We start from the raw sequence: 24,546 nt of genomic DNA on the forward strand, positions 1-24,546 counted from the left end.
CCGTGTAGTTAAGCAGAAGTATGAGATGACGTGACACTGGCAGCAGTGCCAGGCGGTGTTGTTGCAACCAATGGGGGGCAGAGGACACAACAGAGAGTAATGGCTGCTACAAGCCATCAGCCCTCACACAGATAAAAAAACACAAACAAAAAAAAAAACACCGCCACATTTCATCTGCCCTGTTTTTCTCCATTTTAATTCCTTCTGTTTGTTTGTTTGTCGACCTTGCCATGTCAGCTGACCTTCCTCTGTCCAGGACCCTGAAGAGAGAGGGGAAGGGGGAAAAAAAAAGAAAGAGGAAACAATAACCAAGACGCTGACATTTCTGTACAGAGAAGGAACAAACAGCTCATACAAAATGCCCCCCACTCCCCTTAGACAAATTTACTCAAAAATATGTGTGTGTCTTGAACGTCCGAGGGCTGTCCGGCTCTCAGCCACCATTGCCAAGGAAGTGTCACGGTGTCGTGACAACTTCAGCGACTGCAGTGCGATGGGTGACCCTCGGCCGGCAGAAGGGGGGCGCTGAATCCCCCGCCCACCCTGGATCCTGACAGATGTCATATACCTCCTCCATGGGCACCTTCTGTTTCCTGTTCACCTTTCTCCATCCTGCAGCGTTAGGGCTCCTGTCTCCACCTCGTCAAAGCACACACACACGCACACACACAAACAGGGGGGAATCAGACAAAGAAGGAGACATAAACTTGACCGGGATGGATTTTTAAACGATGTTTCTGGATTGACAGCAGATGATTATGACAAGAAGCAGTTTCCATCTCAGTTCCAAGTTACATTCCCATCATCTGTTTGCCCCATCTATTTATGCTTTTTTTTTTTAACCATTTGCTTTTTACTTTACGTTTAAAAAAAAAGGCAAATATGGATTCCACACTCCCTGGCATTCATATTGCCTTCTCAGAGGATGTTTCCTGTTATTTACCAAAGGCTTCTCTCTGAGAACAGTTGGTATTTTAGTCTTAGCACACCCCACTCAAAACCTGTTTGCACAGATTTTCCCCATCATCCTTCAGACCATAGTTTGACAGAAACACTTCAACAAAATGAGATTCTGCCTCGTTACATTGTCTTATACTGTTACATCAAAAGTGTCACCAGCCCACTCCACGAATAACAAGTCTAACAAACCAAAAAGCCTTATGATATTAGATTTCCATAAACCTTCTGCTGGCTGCCTCCTCGCGTGGATTGTGTATCATCCGCTCAAAAATGCTCTCCTAGATGGAAATGTGTGGACTAAATCTGATCATGGCGCTAGATAATGTTCACTTCTCACTGCTGAAACACAGACTTGAGGAGGAAACGGAGGGGATCCTGTGACTAACCCATCAATCACGGTGACGTTTCGCTCAAGTGATGGATATTCTAATTTCCCTTTTATATACAGGTGCGCAGGATGGATGGATGACGATTAATGGACGGGCAAGGCTGTTTCCACAAAACAAAGAAAAAGACGTAGCGTGGCCCGCGGCGTCGCTATGGAGGGCAGAGAGCTGCACTTCCCTCTGTTTTGAAGACGATACTTCACATTTGGGATTTGATGTCCCTGTAAACACGCAGAGACAAAGTATACATCCCGAGGTGACAAAGGTGTTGCTAACACAACAATTGCCTTCCCTCTACAGGGACCTACAACAGGTTCTGCAGTCAGTTCTGTGACAGCCCTCGACACCTTCGCCTCACCTCATTTTCACACAACCTGTTTCTCGCTTTCTGTCATTGCTATCACCTCCATAATTATTCCTTAACTTTCACTCCGCCTCAGACTGCTTAAAACTGTAATTTCTTGAAAAACATCTTCCTCCTTCAGCATCTCTTCCAGTGGAGGGCACTTATCTATCAAACTTTTCAAAGTGAAAATTGTGCTAAATGTCCTTTTGGTGAAGTCCTTTTGCATCGCTCTGAAAGTCTCATTCTTACTTTCCAAGCACAGTTTTTTAAAAAAAAAAAAAATTCTTTCACTGTTAGGCTTTTAAGCTTGCACATCTTTCATATCGGACTTGCCGTTTATCTGTTTTCTTAGACCGCACCCACCATGCTGAAGGTGTTTCACTGCACTAATTGGCCAAAGTCATGACTGAAATAGAGTTAAACTAACCAGGAGATTAAAAAAAAGAAAGAAAGGAAAATACAAACTCTTAAAATTAAACGTTGCATAAAAAAACAGCAGAACAGCATTTCAGATGTATTACAAATGTTAAAAACTGGTGTTTTCACTGCAATGAGACAAAATAATTTGCATTCATTTCTGCATATCAACTATTTCACTGGGCTATTTTGCACCGACTTTGCTCATTTGATGGCTTTTTGTCGGACGTCAGCTGCGAAGCATTTCCCCCGTGGGTTCTAGTTTTTCCCTTCACAGCTGACATTGAACATGGGCATTCATAAACCGTCCAGCACTTGAGACTTTTCCTAAGACTTAACAATCCAGCCTGAGATCTCTCTTCCAGCTCTGTCCTTCTACCTCTAGCTCACTTTATCTCTCGCTCTCCATCCCTCCCTCCCTGTCCAAAGCTGTCCTCCCAGCCATCTGTCATGTGATGTTTATAGGCCCTTTTGCTTTTGTGTCCTGATGACCACTGTCACAGAGAGCTACCCATTACCGATGCGCCCTGATGAACGATGTTACCCAGACGCATCGCTGACACCCTTGTGTCCTTGGCCGCAGAGATGCTGCCTCACTAGCCAACTCGGGCCAGTAAAGAATGAGGACGGGGAGGGACCTGGGGGAGCTGGGCTGAGGACCTGTCCGTCATCACACCGACAGGGTGTTCATATTTCCCCTTGTTCCCACCGCCATCTTTTCTTTTCCTCTTTATCCAGCCAATAGAAATGTGGGGCTGGTCAGCCTGGTGACGATGTTGCCATTAATCCTGCGGTGGTGAATAGCGCCCTTGCCTTTCACCTGAATGTATATCTACATCTGAACAGACCCAGCGAGGGACCCTCACTCCCCTCCTGAGGCCACAAAAGATGCCCCGAAGGGTCAATGTAGGCAGAAAGACATGATGAATGTTACCGAGTGTGATTTTATCTGTCAAATAGAAACATTAGTGCCCGTTTTGATCTTTTATGCACTATGTTTAAAGGTGGCACAGTGTGTTAGAATAATGTTTTATTACACTGCTATGATGGTTATAAATTAAAACTGTTCCGATGTTTTTTTAGTATTAAATCATCATTGTTAAAAATGTGTGCTTTTTTTTTGAGTTGCTCTTGAACTTGACCACTAGCACACAATTATCATTTGTCAAAAGTTACCTTGGTTACCATGCTTGATCTAAAAGCTTTTGGTTGTCCAACTCGGCGCTCTTTATTTAGGCAAAAATGTTCAGTTCAGGCAAAGCTTTGTGTAAAATATTTGTGCACGTCTAGTTTATGATATAAACATTTTAGCGTGAATTATGTGAATTGAACCTCACAAAGGAAACTAAATGGAAATCATCTAAATCAGTTCAATGTTTCTGCCTTTTAAATTATTCTACCTGGTGTTTCGAGGCTTTTGGCAGGTACGTTGCTGGAATCCTCTGGGAGAACTTGCAACAGCTCTTATGTGGATTTAGGATGTCTCAAAGTCTCTTCATGTAACTACACACAGACGATTTTGAGATAAGGGCTCAGTGTGTGGAGTCTGTGCCATGTTTTGCAGGAGGCTGTCATGGTTTGGGGTTTTCATTATGGGTCTGGATCTTGTTTTCATTTTATTTTTGTGTATTTATAGTCCTGTCGTTTTTTCACTCTTTGTGCCCCGTCTTTGTGTCTCTCCATTTCTACCAGTTTCCTCCTGTGTTGCTGGGTGTTAACTCTTTGCCCCTTTTGCTGCATGCTGTAACACTTCAAATCATCACTCCGCCACCACCGTGCTGGACAGCTGGTATGAGGTGTTTGTGCTGATATGTTGCGTTTGGTTGTAAATTATGGCCAAACATCTCTTCTTTTGTCTCATTTGTCCAAAGGACGTCATCTAACATATCTTGTGGGTTATTCATAACTAAGCTGTGCTACCATCTTCCTTTTTTTAGGGATACAAAAGCTTTCTCTTTCCTCAACCTTTCCAAACAAGCCGCACTTTTTCAGTCTTTTTCTAATTCCTCTAAAATGAACTTTTGCATTTGCTGACCGAGGTCTTCAGAGTCAGAGGTGTTGCTCTTGGGTTTTTTGCACTTTCTCGTTGCACAGTCTGACCTTGGGGTGAATTTGCTGGGAAGATTGGCAAGTGTCTCGAATGTTTTGCTCTTGTGAAAAATGATTTTTACTGAAGAATGATGAACTTCAAAATGTTTGAAAATTCCCTTATAACCCTTCATGAACTGCTGGGCTGCAACGATTAGTTCTCTAACATCATTGCTGATGTATTTCTTCCTCGGTACTACGTTAACACACCTGAATGCTGCAGCAAACTACCAAAACCTCTACTCTTATGGAGGTACTCACACTTTCTAACAATCAGTTAATCAAGTATCAAGTATTTGATTATCACCACCTGGCTGCTACTTAAGTTTGCACTTATTTTTTTTAACGCACTGCTTCTGCCTTTTGGCTTACTTTGTGTTAAATAAAGAATTCTGCAATATAATTTTTTGTAGTTAATCAAAGTTTGTATTTACCTCATTTTAAGACCTGCTAAGATTATTTTTATTATGTCGGATTCTTAAAACCTTTTCATTTAAAGAGGGTTTCCTCTCTCTCTTGTACTACCTCGACTGTAGCAAAAGCTTTATTCTCATCACTAAAGAGACTTCAAGGTGATTCTTGTGAGAGCTGTGGAATATATAATATTGGGTGATTTATAAGAATCTAAACCTCTCAGGTGCACTTATTTTTGTATGGTATTATACAGTATCTTTGACATAAAGTTATATGTTTATAGCTATTGAAACATAAACCAGCAGTTCCCAAATCAAAGATCAGAATCTCAGTGATTGTTGAAAAACTTCTAGTACAGAAAAGAAAGAATTCGTAGTTGTTGTTTTTTCTCGGCAGACTTCTGTTTGTTCATTTCATTCTAGGATATTTAAAAAAGTCTCTTTTCAAAGATTTCAGAAATATTCAAATGAACAGGATATTTTGAACTCTTCGGCTGATATATGCCAAGTGTAACTTTTGGTCATTAGAAGACATCGTTCCGTATTAACAAGCCACAGTTAAAATGTCACCTCATTTATCATCTAAAACCCATATGCTTATTTTTTTATTTATTTTTTCAGGGAGGGTTTGGCATGGAAACCACTGAATCATGGTGACCATACACAAAAAAGATTATCCTTATTAAATGCAGTTGTTTGGAACAGAGGTTAAATGGATAATATGGTACAAAATGGGGAATTCTTAGAGCGGGAAGAAGGCTGCAGATAATCCTTTCACAATAGTGTAACATAATGTGAACAATCTGTTGGACAAAATAAAAACCTCATTTAATCAGTGGGGCCTTCTCTCCTCTTGTGTCACTGCTCCTCCCTTGCTCTCTCTCTCTCTCTCTCTGAACGCCTTTATTGGCCGGTGAAGCTGCTGATGAATTCTTAAGCAGATCACACTGATAATTGTATTTCATAACTGTCAGTTGTGCGAAGGCTGCCAGTGTGCCCAGGAGCTATTTGTGTCTCACTATGTCCTCCACAAACCTTCCCCCTCTCCCTCCTCCACACTTTGTCCAGCCCCCCCAATCACCAGGGATGTGCTTACTGTCTCCGGCCCCGAATTACTCAATCAGGAGGACACATTTACGGATGACACCTTTATTACAATTAATCACAGGAACTTGATTAAGAAAGTTATTCCTCCCCTTCATTGAGACTTACACAAGTGGTTCTGCTGCATATTGTAATTTATGTCCCACTGAGCTCTCCCTCCGCTGATAGACAGAGAAGCCGACAGACTGCCAGCCATACTGAGACGCGTGTGGACGCTTGTGGGTCTGTGTGCGAGGCTAGGCGCGGATGCGTGCATGGCTACATATCCTGGGACACATGCGCACAGCCACAAACACATCCCCCCTGTCATGCTGTCATGCACAACTCACAGGTTTTGCAAAGAGTTAAAATAAATGACTTTAATTGGCTGTAGAGACGTGCTCGCTAAAGGAGACTTGAATATTCCATTTCCCTTTCCTCTTGTCTTTTCTTTTCACTCTCCCTCTCTTTAACACATACCCCCCACCCCCACCCACCCACCACACACACCGACACACACACACACACACACTTGAATGAAGCCATCTCTTTACCTTTACTCACAGTTCCTGGGTCTGCTGTGGCTAATTAGTTGAGTGGGGTTTTAGGTTTGGTAATTAGGCGGAGGTAGGAGTGATGGGGGCTCAGGGAGTTGGGGAGTTGAGAGGGCCTGACTGACTTGCAGAGAAAGAAACTGGACTGTCTAGATCCTGGCAGCACTGAGCAGCCAGCCAGTGTCCCTTAGGTGCCTGGAGGTAGACTACCATCCCACACTAAAGAGGGTGATGTCTTTGTTATGTGCCACATATTCCAGCAAGAAGAAACTGTGAAAAAAAAGAGGATTTAGCAGGGAAAAAAAGGAACAAGAGGGAGACCTTTGAGAATTTTCCTACCCTGAATGTCAGCGTACAACAATAAAATCCGGCACCGCACTGTTGTCTTGGATGGCAAATTAAAGTGGACTTGAGAGCTACAAAAAAGTTGTGATCACTGCTAATTAACGTAAAGGTGGAAAAAAGAAGCAACGACTGAACATTTTTATTTCAAACGTAGAGTACATTTAACTTTGCTGAGCTCGTGGCCACCATGGTCACAAGTGACAATTACTCCATAATTGCTGCATCAAACTAAAGCACAAATAGCGAGGAAATATAACATAAGCAGACTGAGTGCACAGTGTTATACACTAAAGACTATATTTGGTTTTCTGCCATTAGCTTAAAGAAGTCACACCAGAGTAAATATGACTGTAGTAGCAAAAATAGCCTTCAGTGTGCTTAATTTTCATGGATTCAGCTTTTTATTTCTGAATGTTTTCTCCTTAAACGTTACATAGTAACTGTTGTAGTAAATGTAAAATAAAACTACAATCTTATCATATCTGAAATGCTACACAGTAGCTAGAACACAAGGTAAATTCCTGGGAATAGATGGCGATCCAATGGAGGCAACACATTCAACTTTTTCCAATGTTATAAATTCCTATGCAATCAGTTTGATAATACTTGCGATAATCAGTATATTACATTTGCATTGCATGCATTACAATGTCATCCACATTCACATTAAAGGGAAAATGAAGTTTACCCTTCATTCCTTCCATGTACATCACCTATTTAAGTTTGTGTGTTAATGTTTGTCCCTTCTGAGGAGCAGCAACAAAACTAAAATGAGAGAGACACTTAGCATGATTTCTAATTTCTTGATTTTTTTCTCCTTTCTTTCACCACCTCACAGCAGCCGGTGAATACTTTTCTAGAAGACCTTCACCATCTTTAATGTCTTGTTTACACTCTGCAGTTCCAGGTTGCTTCAATACGATGCCAGTTAGCAGCCTAGGACTGCAACACAATCCAATTAAATAAAGAGTGTTGTCTCTCCAGGTTCCTGTGTTCTCTAATTGGGGCTGTGACTGCTCACTAATCAGTGGAGGTACAGGTAGGCCCCGGAGGACGGCGAGACAGGGCCTCTCCTGTTAATTGAAGAGATGCTACACCCGGCCTCCTCCTCCTCCTCACAGTCCAACATGGATGCACAGGAGTACTGACGCATGCTAAATTCGTCTACGCACCCACGTGCATCATCACTCCTCTCACCTTTTGTGTGGCCGGCATGTAAGAGCTTGCTTTTCTTTTTTCATTTTAACTCCTGAGCAAGCAGTGGTGTTAAGAGGTGACTAACAGTCATTTAAAGTGTGTTTGCTCTCTTGGTCACTTACGCCTATGCAATTCCCAGTACTTCCATTTCTGCTTTAATTACTGTCCATAAAAAAATCTTTAAAAACATTTTTTTAAATTGTGCAATCAAAGTTGAACTGTCATGGGTAAAAAAAATTTTTTATTCTGACCCGAGAGGCTTTAGATCACAGATGTGGTGCTTTAAATACTGAATAAATGAGTGCAAAAACGTCACATCCGTGATTTAAGTAAATAATTTTTAACCTAAATTTGTAAGAGCAAGCTACACGAAGAAATGGAAAGCATCGACTAGCGTGAGTCATCCAACTCCAACTGTAACAGAAACAATGATTAACATGCACACATATTTTTAAGCAGCTAAAAATAGTTTTTTTTTTTTTTTTAAATCTAACAGCTACTCGGAAAATTGAAAATAACCGTGCACGTAAGACATTACGGGCCTGACTCAAAGCAACAAACATACCTACGGTGTCTCTTGCTGACACAGGCTGTGGCGTACGTGTGAGTGACTTTGAGAGGTGTTCTGACTTGCTCCACTACGGATTCAGAACCGCCTTGGCCTGGTGTGTTTCTGATTTCCTGCACCGTCTGGTGAAAGTAGCAGCTTTGCATGCTGGGGTCACACCTGTAACGTATTTCACACTGGGTTATATTTTGAGTAGCCACCTGGATGAGGAAATAACGTGTTCACGGTGCATGAAGACTACAGCCATCCCTGCCAGGTAGGAACAGGTGTTTGTTTAAAATGACACACAGTGCAGTAATCCAACACGGACTGTTATAAGCATCTCTTGTCCATTTCCTGCTTTTGGAGTGGTTTAACAGTACACTGCTGAAGTTGGGACTCTGAAAACTTTTTTTTTTAAGCTCAATAAGCTTTTCAAAGTTGAAAGAAACACTAAAGTTTTATCTTTGGGTTTTATAAAAATGAGTGCAATGTGATTAAACTTTAAATGGTATTTTTTAAGGCTTTGTTGTTTCAAAAAGCCAAATTAAATTCAAAAAATGGAAATGGAAAAAAAAAAAACGTGTCAAAGGGCATATCGCAGAGCATTCACTATGAGTGATTTTTTTTTTTTTACTCACGGTGGAAGAAAATAATGACATTTTCTAGCCCAACTCCTGGTTAGCTGGACTAATTTTTTTTTTATTATGTGCAGCTTCGGGGCATGTGAATGAAAAGATTGATTGTGTGAACGCTGTTTCTGTCAGCCACAAACAGGCAATGAAATGCCAAGCACACCTGGAGCAGCACTCACTTTTGACAAGCACATACCAATGTAAGGCCCTATTAGAAAAACAATGAAGTCTATCATAAAACATTTATGGTAGATAAAGTGCTCGAGAGCGCCAAAAGCAAGCGCATTATGGCAGCAGGTCTAACATGATTTTGGAGGTGGACGGAAGGTGTCGGGGAGGTGAAAAAAACCTTAGCTTTTGTTTCTGAGTTTCAATATGTGGTGACTTTTGATTAGCACACACTTATTTAAAACTTTAAATATTTTATATTAAATTCTGTGCTGAATATATTCATGACTGAGTGCATGTGCACATAAAAAAGCAAAAACAAACCCAAATCACTTTCCAAAGTTGCTGTATGTTTATTCATGACATCATTTTTAGTTACTGGGCTGTATCATCAGTCATTTTACAAAAATAAAGAGCTTTTCCGTGGTTAAAAATCCTTCATTAAACTATACATATATATATATTACTGATTGAATCATTGTAATTTTAAGTATGATTTCTTAAGTGCATCTACAATCAGTTAAATCACAGCTTGCTATTACTAACAGACGGTGGTGCCACTTCCACCACGACTTTGCCCAGGTTTCTCCCTGCATACATGTAGTCCACTGCCCGGAAAACCGCATCCAAGCCTACAAATTTCCCCTCCTCTGCCAAATCACCGCAATCCACCTCACACACTAGCTTCCCTTTGGCAAACATCTGAATCATGCTACTCAGAGCCTCCCTGTAGTCACCTAAGAAGTGGGGCAAGAAGAAACCCCGAATGCTGGCCGACTTCTGGAGTAGCTTGACTGGTAGCGTTCCTCCTTTGAAAGGTGGGATCCCTGAAGCGCTCTGGTACCCTGAGATGAAGCCAATCACTATCAGCCGGCCTTTATTGGCCAGACTGTTTACTGCGAGCTCTAAGACGCTCCCTCCGACTGACTCATAGACCACGTCTATGCCTTGTGGATACTCTTTCCTCAGGGTCTTAGCCAAGTCTTCAGCGGTGTAGTTGATCGGCCTGTCGCAGCCGATGGATTTGAGGAAACCGGCTTTCTCGTTGGTCGAGCAGGTCCCAATGACATGGCAACCAGCCTGCTTGGCAAACTGCACAGCAAACTGTCCCGTTCCTCCTGCGGCCGCCGTGACCAGGACAGTCTCACCTTTAGCCAGGTCGCCCAGACGTTTTAAGGCAATATAAGCCGTGGCGCCGCTGACCAAAAGGGTGAGGAACTCTGGCTTCACCGCAGGAACAGGCACAGCTTCCTTGGCTGGGACCACCGTGTACTCTGCAAACGCGCCACTGCCGAAGTAGGCCACAGTATCCCCGACGGTGTAGCGGGAGCTCGCACTAAGGCCAAGGCCGACAACCTCCCCAATGCCCTCAAAACCTGCATCAAAGGGAGGCTTCACCGAAGGGTCGTAACGGCCCGCTGAGTAATTAATGTCTGAGGCGTTGATTCCCACAAAACTGAAACACAAGAGAAAAATAATTGAGGATTAAAAGTTAGGGAAATAAACCTGCTACATCAGCATGTGCTGAGCAAAATGGATACATTAACATTGCATTTCAGTTAACGGGGTTTTATGCGGTTATTAGTGTAAGCACATATTTCCTGAAATCCTGTATGAAGGTCAACTTCCTTGTTGTGCAGACGGGCGCGCACAGGGCCAAAACACTTTGGTTTGTTTTCGCAATGAGTTATTTTTTCTCTTTTCCTTCTCTTTGCTCGGAAAGAAAAGTCCTGCACTGACAGGGAAAGGTTTGTATCACAAAACGCATTGCATGATGTCATGATTCATTGTCTTCAGAGACACCCACAACAAACTGCACTTTAAAAAAAAAAAAAAATTCAGATAGCTGCTTCTTGCCTCAACATGAAGACGGTTGTTTTCATCTTACTTTTGTAACATGCTGGAAACAAATATGTGAGAAAGGAACGTATAAATAAATCATTTACTGTCTTTTAGAGCGGCACGCACGCTGTGCCTCATTACCGTGCATGTCACACGTGTACTTTGAGCTCCCAGATAATGCTTGTGTGGTTTATAGATGGGTGGCGACGATATAACAAAACGCCTTGGTTTGACTTCTTCACATCTATGGAATCAGTTTCCTCGCAGCGACGTATTATTTTATTATCAAAAAGGTACAAACTGTTTGCATGTGCATAAACTAGCAAGGCGTCTGAGTTTAAATAACACTCCAAATTAGCAGGGGATCTGTAACAATAAAGTCTCAGTCTGTGCAAGCCCAAGCCCTGGAAAAACTTTTCAAACAGGTAACACAGGTTTGGCCAAAATGCTCTGTTAAATGATAGCGAGCCTAATAATTTGACACTGGTTCCACTGAAATTACAAAATAAGATACAGTGTATTGATAAACGCTACACTTGGGGATAAAAAATAAATCTCTCTTATTTATGTCTCTCAAGAATTAATGACAGTCCAGAAAACTACAAAAACTCACATCTTGCAATTTTATACGACTTGTATCTTTTGCATGTGCGTGACCAAATTTTTGTGCACATGTGGCTCAAATAAGATGCTACTCTTGGAAGTGAAGGGTTTTAGTACATGTAAAAAATGTCTGCACGCATTTTTTTTTATTTACTCATATATATATATATATATATATATATTAAACCTCAGTCTCCTCCTTTCACTGCAGCTATGATTTTTTTTAAAATAAAAACCGCTCACACTCTTCTGTATTTTATATTCCTTTAAAATTTCTCTTCCACCGTGCAAAACGGGACAAAGTGTTCTCTGGTTTACTTTCCCCTGTCAGTTAAAACATTTTCCCATGACTGTGATGCATCACTGACACAGACGACCCAGACGGTCAAGGGTCTCGGTGCACCAAGCGACTGTCTTACAAGCTAATAAGATCCTAATGTTGTATGTTTTACACTCAGTCTCGGGGAGGACTGTATTTTATTGGCAGTAAATACAACAGTAAACCCCGAGGTGGACTGATGTAAAGCTGACTTAACATTAAAAACCACATAAGGCGCACACAGCCAGCAATGTTGTAGGAACCTGAAAGCAGAGTGAGGTGGAATCAGAAATTTGTGCAGAAATCCAACTATTAAAAAAAAAGAAGCATTAATGTATGTTTTTTGGCTTTAATTTCATTTATCTGTTACTGTAATAATGTCGACTCTGTTCAAGCACAACAGAGCCCGTACAACAGACTCCTGGATACACTCTGCCTTCTGCTGCTGTGAATGAAAGAAATGATGCTGCAATTCCAGCGCCGTGTAGCACTCCCATCGCCTTCTCCATCATCTCCATCTCTTGATGCCAGCCTGAGCCCCCCCATGACTTTCTGTTTGCAGGTTGGTGACGTAGAGAGACAGGACAGAGAGAGAGAGAGAGAGAGAGAGCAGGGGAGAGAGCGATAGAAGAGAGAGAGAGAGAGAGATGCCGAGATGGATTGATAGACAAATGCAGAGAGGGCGGAACTTGGAATTACAGTACAGCGCTTATTCCTCACGTATTTTTCCATCTTGTGGCGATGATGATGATGATAATGATGAGGGTGATCGCAGGTGCTGGACATGGGTGATTCGAGGTAAGCGGAGCCGTTTAATAACTTCTCAACAATCTCCTGACAGATCGGCATTTTAAAAAAAGAAAAAGAAAGAAAAGAAAGAAGACGCTTCGGGTCACCTAACGCTTTCCCGACCGACGGAAAAACAGAGTCCGTGTGTTCCCACCGTCACCAAAATTAACTTACCGATTTCTGACCAGCAAGTCCGCGTCTCCGGGTGTCGGAACGGCCACGGTTTGCGTAGAAACGGCCTCTCTGAAATTCGGGCTAAGCTTGGTGACTACCAGCTTTTTCATACTGCTCGCTATGGAGGATCCTTTAAAATCCATGAAGTGCGCCGAGTAGGACATATCTACGATGAACCGCCTCGCAGCCAGATGAACTCCTGAAAGTGTGTCGGTGCCTCTGCGCCCCCCGTAGATTAGCGGTAGTGCTCTCCTGCCGTTTCTCGCCATCAGCGCCCTGGACATGATTCCGAAATGTGACAAAGTTCACGACCAAACTTGACGCGTGCTCGTGCCTGTGATTAGGTCGATCAGTTGCCACTAGCCTGCACCACAAGCCTCCCCTCTGCACACGCACGGCGTACAGGCCAGGCCCGGGCCAGGCTGAGCCGAGCCAAACGAGCTTTTAGACCAAAAATAAAAAAAATAAAAAAAAACAAACAGGGGGGGAGAAAAAAAGCGCGATGCGTCGTAGCGTGACTCTTACGCAAAGCAAACAAGCGGGGGATCGAGTTTAGGATTAAAACATTGCACTGGTGCAGCCCCAGCGTGGAGCACAGCAGCGCCTCAGACTTGTCGTCGGGAGTCCCTCCCCTTCCCGGACACAACACTCACTTCCTACTAAGGTGAAACAAATCAATCCTCGTCTCCCCACACAGGCTATCCTCAGCCGTTTCACTCCCACGAAAAGAACGCCAACCCATCGGATCTTTTCCCAACACCTACAAATAACAACAAAAATCACGGTCCGAGCGTGCACTACGACTGCGCTCCCGTTTGACTGGCGCCTTTCCCCCCCTTTTCTTCCTAATACTAAATGTTGTGAGCGTCATAGGGAGATGTTTCTGCCCACACTACACCTGTAACCAAAAAGCTCCCACAGGCGATTTGTGAAAGTGTCTTGTTTTCATCTCATTCCATTATTTGTTTCTTTATTTATTTTGCCTGCTCCTTCCATGCAGCTGTGTTATCGTCTGTTGTCATCTGACTGTCATTTTTCTGGAAGGATCTATTCTTAACAGAGCTGCCGGAGCGCACTGGGGGACATTAAAGCGTCAGCGGGAGCAAGAGTCGTGCCCTAACTCGTGCCGTGTCACTACCAGGCGATCTTAAGATGTCACCTGAGTTGCAAAAAGCTCAGACTTAAGTAGTGAGCCTTGTTGTTTTTGATAGTTTGCAAGAGGCGTTGGGATAAGTTTGGTTTTGTTAGCTGATCTCGCAGTAAGTTTTGAGAGGATCATATCCTTTTGTCGGAGGTTTGGCTTCTTTTTTAAGCAAAGGGAGAAGGAGAGAGAGAGAGGGAGAGAGGGGGAAAACAAGACAATTAAAAAGATTGACAGGTAGGCTCCTCTGTCAGGGGTGACGCTTGTGGAGAGGGGAGGAGTAAAAATGTAGCAGGAAAAGCCACTCGATGCGTCTGTCTATCAGTTGAGACTGTCTGAAACAGCTTCTGGATCCGCCGCGTTCCCATTTTTTTCTTTTTTTTGAGAGACCGCGGATCAGTCCCTGGAGTTTTTGCCCCCCGTCTTGTTTTTTTTTTTGGCTTTTTTAAGAGACAAATATTTTAGTCCATGTCGATCTGATCTGTTGTTGGCGAAGCTTGGATGCGCCTGCGTCTTGTTTCCCCTCTCTCTCAAGTGATATCCTCTCCACCGCATCAACCACCCCTCCAAAAAAAAAAAAAAAAAAAAACCGACTCTGTCCAACATGCGATCAGATGAGCGGTGAAAATCATTTTCACGACTCTTAAAACGTAAGTACGAGAGAAAGCCTACTCGTCTCCATTTATTTTATTTAATTATTTTTCCCCTTCTGTGGGAGAGAAAGAGGGCAGAAGGGGAGGGAGGAAAAAAGTCTCCGCCGGACTGGTGAGGCTGGATCCGGGCTGAGGTGGCGTGGTGGTGACGGGATTGACATTAACCCATCTAATGCCTGTCTATCTCTCTTCTCCTTTCCCATTCTCTCTCTTTCAGGTCTGTGGCAAAAGAACGGAAGGAAACACAAGGATACATTACTTATCAGAGGTGTGCACTCGGGACTTATTTGTTTGGTTACCGCCAGAAATCTCTTTCTTTTCTTTTTTCTTTTTAGTTTTGGTGTGCGTAAAAGGCGCAGCAAACTATCGTCCCCCTCCAAACAGCACCGGAGATTAGGGGGATTTTTTTTGTTTTTCCCCCAAAGGGAGTGAACCGAAAACTTGGGTTTCAAGGTGCTGTTTTTTTTGCTTCTTTTCGTACTCTGCCACGAGAGAGATGAAGGAAGATGATTTTTAATGGACGTGAAGGTGTCAGGAGCTGGCCGAATCCCTTCGTAATTTTTGAGCTCAGTCTCGCTGAAGCCGACCCAGCTATCACATCCAAAAAAGAGCAGCCGGTTTGAAGAGACATTCTCAGCTCAGAGATCAACAACACCCCTCCCCCGAAAAACGGGATGATTTTTCAAAACTGATAAGACTCCATTTGTTTGTAATTCCTGCATGAGAAGCACCGTGGAACGCGACGGTCACTATGCCGAGGAGAAAGCAGCAAGAGCCGCGGCGATCAGCAGGTATAACCCGCCCCTCCATTACGACCATTTCCCATCCCAGTAACCAACTAGTTTTTATTTCCAAGTGCCAATTGGAAGTCTCTCCTTCCACCTTTTTTTTCTTTAGCAGTACTGCATGCTGCGATTTATTACTATTATTATTATTATTTTACAACTTATGGTTTAAATCAATTTATTTGTGTTAATAACACAGCGCACAACTCACCCCTGGACACACTGTTGTGTTTAAAATGTATCTAATTGCGCAAATGACGCACGTATCTGCGCAATGCCACTTTGAGATTTTTTTTTAAATCCTCCGGTGCCAGGAAAGTTCTATTAAGAATGGTGAGATAAACTAAATGGCATGTTATGGGGATAAAAGGGAGTTTTTGAGGTTCAAGAGTGAGTAATGATGAATAATTGACTGGGAAAGAAAGGGGGGAGAAAAACGGGCGAGAGCTGGTTTTTCCTTTCTTTTTTATTTTATTAGAGGATTGCCACCCTTGATTTGATGCGTGATTGATCGTCTGTCATGTGGCAGTCTTTGATCTATTCATCCCTGATAAACATCAATAAATCCCTCCATGAAGACAAGCATGCTTCTGGTAGCCACTCAAATGCACAACCCTGCTTTTAACCAGGAACTGAAAAGCAAAGACAAAAAGGAAGAAAAAGAAAAAAGGATAAAGAAAAAAGTTGGGAATTGTGGTGGAAAAAAAATCACCTTATTTCTTCAAATGTGTATGCAAAGAAAGCAGATGAAAGCACCGTGTGTATGTTCAATTGCAAGAAATTCCCCAACATTCTTTAAAAAGAACAGGTATTTGAATTCTCCTCCTCTTCCTATATATTCTTAGATGAAAATATGGAAGGTTCTGGCTGTCCTCGTCCGAAATATTCCTCCCTTATTCGCTGCAAGAATCAGCCCACAGTTGAGGTCCACTGCTGGATATGATTTTTATAATGTGACCAACTGATAAAACCAGGTGTTGGCAGAGGACCGACAAGGTTGACTTCTAGTGGTTTGGATGTGGACTCCCCCTTTTTCCTCTTGTCTCCCTGCAGCCTTTAAACAAATGTAAATGAGTGACAGGGGTTTCTACCTCTGTGCTAATGAGGCCGAGCCTTTGAAGTTAGGCATTAACAACTGGAGTGAACAAAAGACAGTTACAGAATTTTAAAGAGATTTTGAAATATGAGGTGCAAAGCGGGTCGAACAGGAGGGCCAGCCGACGAAGACTTTGAACTCAGCAGGTTTTATCATTTTAAACAGAGAGCTTGCGATGATGAAGATGATGGTGGTGGTGATGAGGATGAGGAGGAGGAGGATGAGAAGGAGTGTAGGACGGATGAACATTCAACCGGTGCTCGCTGTTAACTTCGCCTTTTCTCGTTTGCCTTTGTGGCAACCTGTAATATGTTTTCTGGCCCACACTGCGAAGCAAGAATCGAGTTTTATATACCGAGTCTCGCTGTACCTTTCTGCATTTGTGTGCGTGAGACGGAGAGAACAGTCACCGCTGTTGCTTTGGCAAAATATCCCCCTGGAAAAGGTTGGCCACGATGGGAGCAGAGGGACTCCCGTTAGGTTTCTGCATGTAGATGGAGGCATGAAAAACATGACATCTCTGTGACCCCTCCCTTCCCCTCCTTTCTCCTGACACACACACACCACACACACATACACACAAACCATTGATCCATTACAACGTCCACTGAGTGCCATGCACATCATGGGTTGTAATGGTCAATCACAGCTTGGCAAACGGGATGTTTTCCATTCTTTCACGAACACGATGGCCGGTCAGAGATAACGCCCTCCACTGCACGCTTCCAGAAGCGACTGACTAACACGCAATCACGCTGATACGCATGCACACACCGACTTACACACCAGGCTAGCCCGATGCTCCACTGGGAGCTCGTACTGACCTGTGGCTTCCTCTGTGTGCTACTGCTCAAAGAGGAAATAGCTCATAGTGGGACTAGGCATGGAAATCAGGAGTCAGACAATTAAAACAACAATAGCAGACTTGTGTGGACGGCCTATTTTTTTCATTCTCACTTTGTAAAGCTTGTGGAGACTTTTATTAGGTGCGTTATGTTTCGAGGCCGCACCATGCAAAGTTATATTTTGCAAATCAGAAACAGCAAAAGATTTTCTTAACAGTTTCATTTCTTTGAGTTACATAATCAGATGTGCACATTTCCCTGTTAATTTTCATACACAGTGCACTTCTTAGGCAGCTTCTTGGCAAAGAGCTGAATTTTCGGGTTGCTTGAGCTTCCCATGTTAAAACTTTTCTTTGATCAGGTTGTTAATCGATTGCTTTATTTTGCAGTAAATTTTACAATTTCCGCAATTTTTTTTTAAACAATAATTTTTTTGTTTTGTTTTGCTTTTTTTTAAAGAAAATTATCACAAGATTTCTTAGGATCATTTTGAAGTATCTGCATGTGTGTGTGTGTGTGTGTGTGTGTGTGTGTGAGAGACACTGCTGTTTAGATGACAAAAAACCCCATTAATGACATATTCCACCGATGGAATGAAAACGCAGCACTCGTTGTCACGCTTCCTGTTGCTTTATAATTTTCATCAGGAAATTCACACGCAGGAATTCCAGAACATGGAAACCAAAATGTGAAGAAACTTTGCAAACCTGAATCAGCAAGTTTGTGAAAATATATATATATATACACACACCCTGGTGTTCTTGTTTGTGCAAAGATGGATGCTCCTGTTGTGCATTACTACGTGCACCTCGTACAGTCGATGCCTTGATTTAAAGGTAAAGAGGCCAGGAGGAAAAACCAAAAAAAGTAAAGGACAGAAAGCAGTGACGCCGCCTTTCATGGTAGGCAGGCTTGCATAGTCTTACATGAGGAAGACGAGGGAAAAGAGACGACGAGATAGTCGCTCTTGTTCCGTTGCATGATGGTTAATTATAAGAGAAACGGTGTGTGTGTGAGTGTGTATAGAGTGGGGAAGGGGTGGTGTTGGTGGTGGTGGTGGGGGTAGGGTTGCATCCCGTTGGCTTCATTAGAGAGAGCCCTAATTATCTGTGGAGCTGATGGATTTGTGACAGGCCCTAACGATTAATGCTGACAAATTCAGTAAGGTGTCAAGTCCACAGCTGCCTTGATGTAATCAAGTTGATATTATACAGTCCCCATAGCCCCTAGTGCAGCACCAACTCAATTTGCCTGTGCAGGTGACAAATGGACTTTGCTACCTGACTAATCACATCAGGAGACAATGCCAGTTAATGACCTCAGTAAGGTGTCCCCCCCCCCCCCCCCCCCCCCCCCCCATACACACACACACACACATACGCCCCCATCCTCACCACCTCCTATAACCTTGCAATAAGCGAGCCAGACCAGCCACACCACATTGCAGCCTGTCCCTCTGTTCTCTGCTAATTTTCTGCTTGTCCCATTGTTTTTATTTTCATTTGAATTCTTTCGGTTACGACGAAAATCGTTTTCGGGTTGTTTTTAAAAAAAATTACTATTATTATCATTAATGCAGTGCATTTTTCGTGAAGTTTCCTCTTATTTTCTGCTGTAATTTTCTCAGTGGAAATTTCTCAACTCTTGCGAGAGCTTTATTTATTTTTGTATTAATGACACGGCTGAGGCCTGTTCTAACCGCCTGATGCATCAGCGCTCCAGAGTAATCCCGGGAACCATTTTTAAAAATCTCGACGTTCTGTTGAAGTTTTCACACTTTTGCATGTGTTGCGGCCCCACCAGCCCCACCACCCCCACCCTTGCCAGTAAATCACTGCCACTTCATAGAACGGCCTCCTCGTACTTTGGCTGAACGTTCTCCCAGCTCGGTGTTGTAGCCGCCCGCCTCGCTGAAGGCCTCCAGTTTATTCCGAGCTGGAGAATCACAGTGCCCGGGGATTAATGATTTTGCATGCCCGGGGTAGCTAAGATTACACAGCGACCTTTGTGCTCTTACTTGACGATGCTGTTATGTGATATTCTCCCCTCGAAATAATCAGCACGCTGAGATTTATGTGGCACCCCCTCCACACACACACACACACACACACACACACACACACACACACACACACACACACACACACACGCACAGACATCAACTCACCCTTCTGTCTGCACCGGTGTCCTGAGGAATACTGCACTGCATAGGCTCTAGGTGTGTGTGTGTGTGTGTGTGTGTGTGTGTGTGTGTGTGTGTGTGTGTGTGTGTGTGTGTGCATTTTATTGAAAAAGCTCAGTGTTGCCAGATTTGAATACCCCCCCCCCCCCTCCGAGAATTAGAACAGTCTTGTTTTGATGAAAAGTTGATTTTTTTCAAGAAAGGAACTAGTGTCTCGCTTGAAAGTTGGAAGGCTTAACTTCCGATGGCTCAAAGGCTGCACAGCTTCTGAGAAATGAGAAGTTTATGTTAGATTTGGATGAAAAAAGGAGGAAAAAAAAAGAAGTGTGTGCATGTTTGTGTGAGTGTGTAAGAGGAGGAAAGGGAGAGAGATGAGGTGAGAGTGTGTGTGAGCTTGTAGCTTAGCACTGACCGGTGTTAGTTTTCCTGGAATGAATAACTCCAACGAGTGTAACGGTAACCACGCCATGTTAGTCATCCTTTTTAGCGTGGCCTGCCCCTCTGCCCCCCCCCCCCCCCCCCCCAACCCCCCACATCACTGCAAGAGCAGGAAAACAAGCTCCAAGAGCAGCGCCATGTTTCTCATATCTCAACTGTTATATCTCTGCACTATTCCCAGTCAAAAAGGAGAGATATCAGACAGAGCGGGAACACTTATCGATCCACCGCAGCCTTGTTTCATCTCAGCCACAACACCCCCCAACACACACACACACCTCGCATGTACTGAATGTTTTCTGGCCATTCTATTTAGCCCGGTGTGTGCGGACTCAGCTAGAGGTTACACTAATTGGAGCGGTGGCGTCGTTAGCAGGTGGCATCGATCGACTTCGTCAATAGCCACTTTTGCTCCTGCGCCACCCTCCCAAACTAGCAGTTAAATTTACATCTGGGATTTGAGCCAGTCAGAGGTCAAACTTGCTCAGCTCGCTCTTCTAATGCCTCGAGTCACCACGAGTGCCCCTGGTGTTTGTGTGTGTGTCTGTGTGTGGTATTAGTTTCTTACATGGTTTAGTTTCATTTATCATCCTTGTAATTCTTTTGCATGAATGTGCAAATATTAGTTGTGTAAGCATTACCAAAACGGTTTCAAGATCAACAGGTTTGTTGAATGTTTTTAATTAAAAAAAAAAGGATTATCAGGAATAACTAATTACAAGATAGATGATATTAGCAAACTTGTAACCATGTAGCTTTTGTGGTTCACATGGATAAAAGATAGATTTCACGCCATACCGCTAATGCCCCTCCTTGTCTTTTTCCTCTTTTTGATTCTTTTCGGGGCATTCGCAGCAAAAACCTGCCCTCGGGGCACGCCGCTACCATCACTAGCAGTGTGTTGCCCTCGCTGCACTTTAAACACACACATGCACACCGTCAACCATAAACACAGACAGTCAGACAGACGCGCGCACGTACACACACAAAAACGCATGTACACACCTACACCTAATGCTTAAGTGCAGCCAGCATGTCTCTGTGGGAGGTCATAATGGAGGTGGCTTAGTATGATGGGAAATCATATCATTAAAGAAGCCAGATGTGCTTTGTTGCCTGCCTTGCAGCACATAAAAACAGCAGCAAGTCATGGGATCCAAAAAAGAAGGAGGAAAAAAAAACGCTAGTCTGAGAAAATCAAGTCTGAAACAGATAGAAAGCAGCCCTCTGGGACTGGGCTGACAAGCAGTCTTATTCCTGACTGCCATAGAAAAACAATTTCCCCCCAAATAAAGAATTTTTGTTCTCATTTTTCAATGTTGCAGCAGCATAACAAACTCGTTTTCTTAACTTTCATGAAATTTCAGAAAGGACTCAAAGCTTTGATAAATGACTTGCTGTCGCCGTTATCAGCTCTCTGTTAAGTGTGCTTAATTACTATGTAATATTTGTGTTGTGCTGAGTAATTACAGTTTGTTAAGGGTCCACAGTAGGGATGTAAGACCTCCGAGCTCATTAATGAAAAAAAAAAAAAAACTGTTGATATTTTGTGTGTGTGTGTGTGTTTTTTATTTATTTATTCGTTGCTTTCCTCTGGCACATAATTTGAGACATGAGGAGGATAAGAGGGGAAACGTTCAAGAGAAGTAGTCATGCAACATTTACAGCACAAAAATTGACATCTTAAATTTTCTTAAGTAAAGTATTACATTTGCCGAGGGTAAATTTGCTCTCTTGATCAGTGCTGTGCCTCCTCGAGAGGCTATGGGAAAGTCTGCTAGAGCCAAATTTAACATGTTACTACTATCAATAAAAGATGAGCAATTACAGAATATTTTGTTTAATAAGTATTTGAATTCCTCGGCGCAGGAAAAAAACAAACAAAAAAAAAAACATGTAGCTTACCCACTCATTACATCAGTTAGCAGGGGGAGTGAGAGGCAGCTCTTTGATGCCAACAAACAAACAAGACAAACGAGATGGGCCCACTACAGAAGAGCAAAAGCCCCATCCAGGGACACCCAACCCCTGTACACTCCTCCCTCTCCTCCCTCTCTTCTTCTCTATCTCCCTCTACCTCTCTCGCTCTCTCTCTTTGACTCTTTCACATATCTCCCCTCTCATTTTGCAGCACTCCGTCTCCCTTTATTTCTTGCTCTTTTACCCTCTCCAGCATGTTTCTCATCTCAACCCCGTCCCACCCACCCCTTTCACTTCTGGATAAATACTCTTCTTTTTTCTTCTTCTTCTTCTTTTGCCAATCAAAAGCAAAGAGAAAAAAGGAATTCTGGTGTTGGGGCTAAACAAAACCCAAAACCCAAAAATGAGGCTGGCTAAAAAAATACATGTTTTTCTTTTTTTTTTTAACTCCTCATTTTTCCCATTGGTTGTACCTCGGTGGACAAACTTAGGTGGAGATTGTCATGGTCGAATGACACACTTAAAAGGAGGCAGCTGGGGGAGTGAAAGAGTTGAAAAGCGCGTTTTTTTTCGTCTTTTAACAAATACTAAATTATCTCAGCATGGCTTAAATCCATACAGCAATGTAATGATTAAGTGTGGGGTTTTTCCCCTCTCTGTTATGGAGTGTGGGGGGGGGGGGGGGGGATGTGTGATGGTGTGATGACAGCGGTGGGCACCGATGTTTAGCCAAGCAGCAGCACCAAAGAAGATTGGCCGTGTGGGTGAAGCTCAAGAGAGGTGGATATTTAGGATAGGGAAGGGAGATGAAATCTGTGCGTGTGTGTTTGTGTATTTGCTGCATGGGGTGGAGTGGTGGGTGGTGGGTGGGGTGTAGCTTTTAGGATGGGCATTAAAGCTGACAGATGAACGGGACGATGGACAAATTCTCCCACAACAGCTGTGACTGCCGCCATTATCCTGACAGGTGTCAATTAAGAATTACTGCCTGGCCGGCCGAATTGCCCCTCCCGACTCACGCACATGTCCCTCCATCCCTACAACATTCCCCTCCAACGCTCTCCTCCGCTCCCCACCCCTTGTCCAGCTGTCGGTGTGTGAGAGAAATAACACTTTACCCTTGTCAGAGTTGTCACAGGCCCTGCAGCCCCTGTTCTCTCCCCCTTTGAAACAGCAGCCAGTGGCAGGCACTCATTGATCAATAGCTCGCTGTATTAGCAATCACGGTGAAGCGAGTGTTGGGCGGATGGGTGGAAGGTCCGGTATTTTCCCCATTTTAACCTCGATCTATAGGCCGGTTTGCACTCTGGTAGTTGAATAATACCAGAACGATGCAAAGACGGTAGGCGAAAGCAAAACTCTAGATCAAGCTCGCTATGCAGTTTGTTCCACAGGTTTAAAAAAAAGCATCTTCATTTCATCCCTGGTGTGCGTCATACATACACAGTGTATGTTAAGTTCACCTTCTGCAAAACAGCAGCAGCTGCAGACTAACCTAACCGCTGGTTCTTCTTCCCTCCGTGTTCCTCGCGCTCTTGGCTAACACGGGCCCATTTTTTATTCCACATTGTAAAGTGGGGAGCTGAGGTCAGCGAGTGAGAAAATGAACAGTTGCCATTGCCCATCTTGAGGGCTTCCTTCCAGTAAACCCGTTGGCTGACAAACACGTTTGAGTCGACAGGCTTCTGGCATTAAAGTGGAAAAAAAACAAACAACCCCCCCCCAAAAAACCCTCAAATTTAAGTGCCGTGTGTTCCACATTTGCCATATTTTCTCAATTTTTAAGGGTTTAAATCAGTGCAGCGGCATGTAGGTCATTTCCCTCGGTAATTGGTAAAGTTTAATCGAAAGCATTATGTGCACAGGCTTCAGGCAGCCAAGTGGTGACTGCGCACAGTAAGTAGCAGAGCAGGAAACGCAAAGTTCAGTTTTACATTTGCCATTATTTCTAATTACATATCACCTAATTTACCGTTACATGCATATATATGAAGTTATTATACGCCTATGCGTAACACTGTTGACACTGCGTAGTTTACTGCTCGGCTTCTGTAATGTGCAGTTTTCGGCGCCGGTGCAGAATAAACATGGGAAACTTCAGTCGGTTAAAGGAGGGAAGCAAAAACAGCAACGCGCAAGAAGCAACATGAGAGCGAGCGGCGAAGGCTCCCCAGGAATACGCAGATGGATTTGCATGTTCACTTGGGAGTTACAGTTTTGGATTTCCTCCCTAGAAATAATTTGCCACAGAAAATAACCGGGGAAGATAATATCAGTGTTATTTTGCTACTCCTAGCCGTATTTGCATATCTCTTGTTTTAAATAAGGCAACCCCCTCGGAGTGAAACTCGGTTTGGTTTTTTTTTGTTTTGTTTTTCCTAAGCTTCATTCAGCATCACCTCTATTTCCTCCCCTCATCCTCACAGATCTAACACCTCTCCCTCTCTCTCTCCTTTCTCTGTTTATTTCACTCTTTCTTTCAGGCCTACCTCCTCTCTGCTGTCTCACACTGGCACTAGACTGCTCTGAGCGATTATCAAACCTGAGAATATTTTTCCATCCCCATGCAAATCACCCCACCATGCTCTCTCTTATCGTTCCTGCTTTGCCCCCGCTACCT

The 24,546-nt window shown here is 43.4% G+C and overlaps 2 protein-coding genes across 3 annotated transcripts in view; one reads left to right on the forward strand and one right to left on the reverse strand.

Moving 5' to 3' along the window:
• Window positions 1–179: 179 nt before the first annotated feature.
• LOC120722074 (prostaglandin reductase-3-like) lies at window positions 180–13,498 on the reverse strand. The gene is made up of 2 exons (XM_040012840.1): window positions 12,867–13,498; window positions 180–10,595 (listed from the first exon to the last, which is right to left on the reverse strand). The coding sequence occupies exons 1-2, from the start codon at window positions 13,148–13,150 to the stop codon at window positions 9,665–9,667; spliced, it is 1,215 nt and encodes a 404-aa protein (XP_039868774.1). The 5' UTR covers window positions 13,151–13,498; the 3' UTR covers window positions 180–9,664.
• LOC120722073 (teashirt homolog 1-like) overlaps window positions 12,555–24,546 on the forward strand; it is a 36,334-nt gene continuing 24,342 nt past the window's right edge. Inside the window, exons 1-2 of one of the 2 annotated variants that reach the window (XM_040012839.1) lie at window positions 12,555–12,701; window positions 14,878–15,451. In XM_040012839.1, the coding sequence (XP_039868773.1) occupies window positions 15,412–15,451 (40 nt within the window). In that variant the 5' untranslated portion in view covers window positions 12,555–12,701; window positions 14,878–15,411. Of the gene's footprint in view, window positions 12,702–14,312; window positions 14,658–14,877; window positions 15,452–24,546 lie in introns of those variants that run through there. The other variant, XM_040012838.1, reaches the window with a different exon arrangement.

This window comes from Simochromis diagramma, unplaced genomic scaffold (genome assembly GCF_900408965.1).
Source record: "Simochromis diagramma unplaced genomic scaffold, fSimDia1.1 OVJJ01000618.1, whole genome shotgun sequence".
NCBI classification, from domain to species: Eukaryota; Metazoa; Chordata; class Actinopteri; order Cichliformes; family Cichlidae; genus Simochromis; species Simochromis diagramma.

Coding starts and splice junctions, on each gene's coding strand:
- LOC120722074 (XM_040012840.1), bottom strand. CDS start 13,150: ATGTCCAGGGCGCTGATGGCGAGAAACGGCAGGAGAGCACTACCGCTA. Junction 10,596..12,866: donor GACTTGCTGGTCAGAAATCG/GTAAGTTAATTT, acceptor CTTGTGTTTCAG/TTTTGTGGGAATCAACGCCT.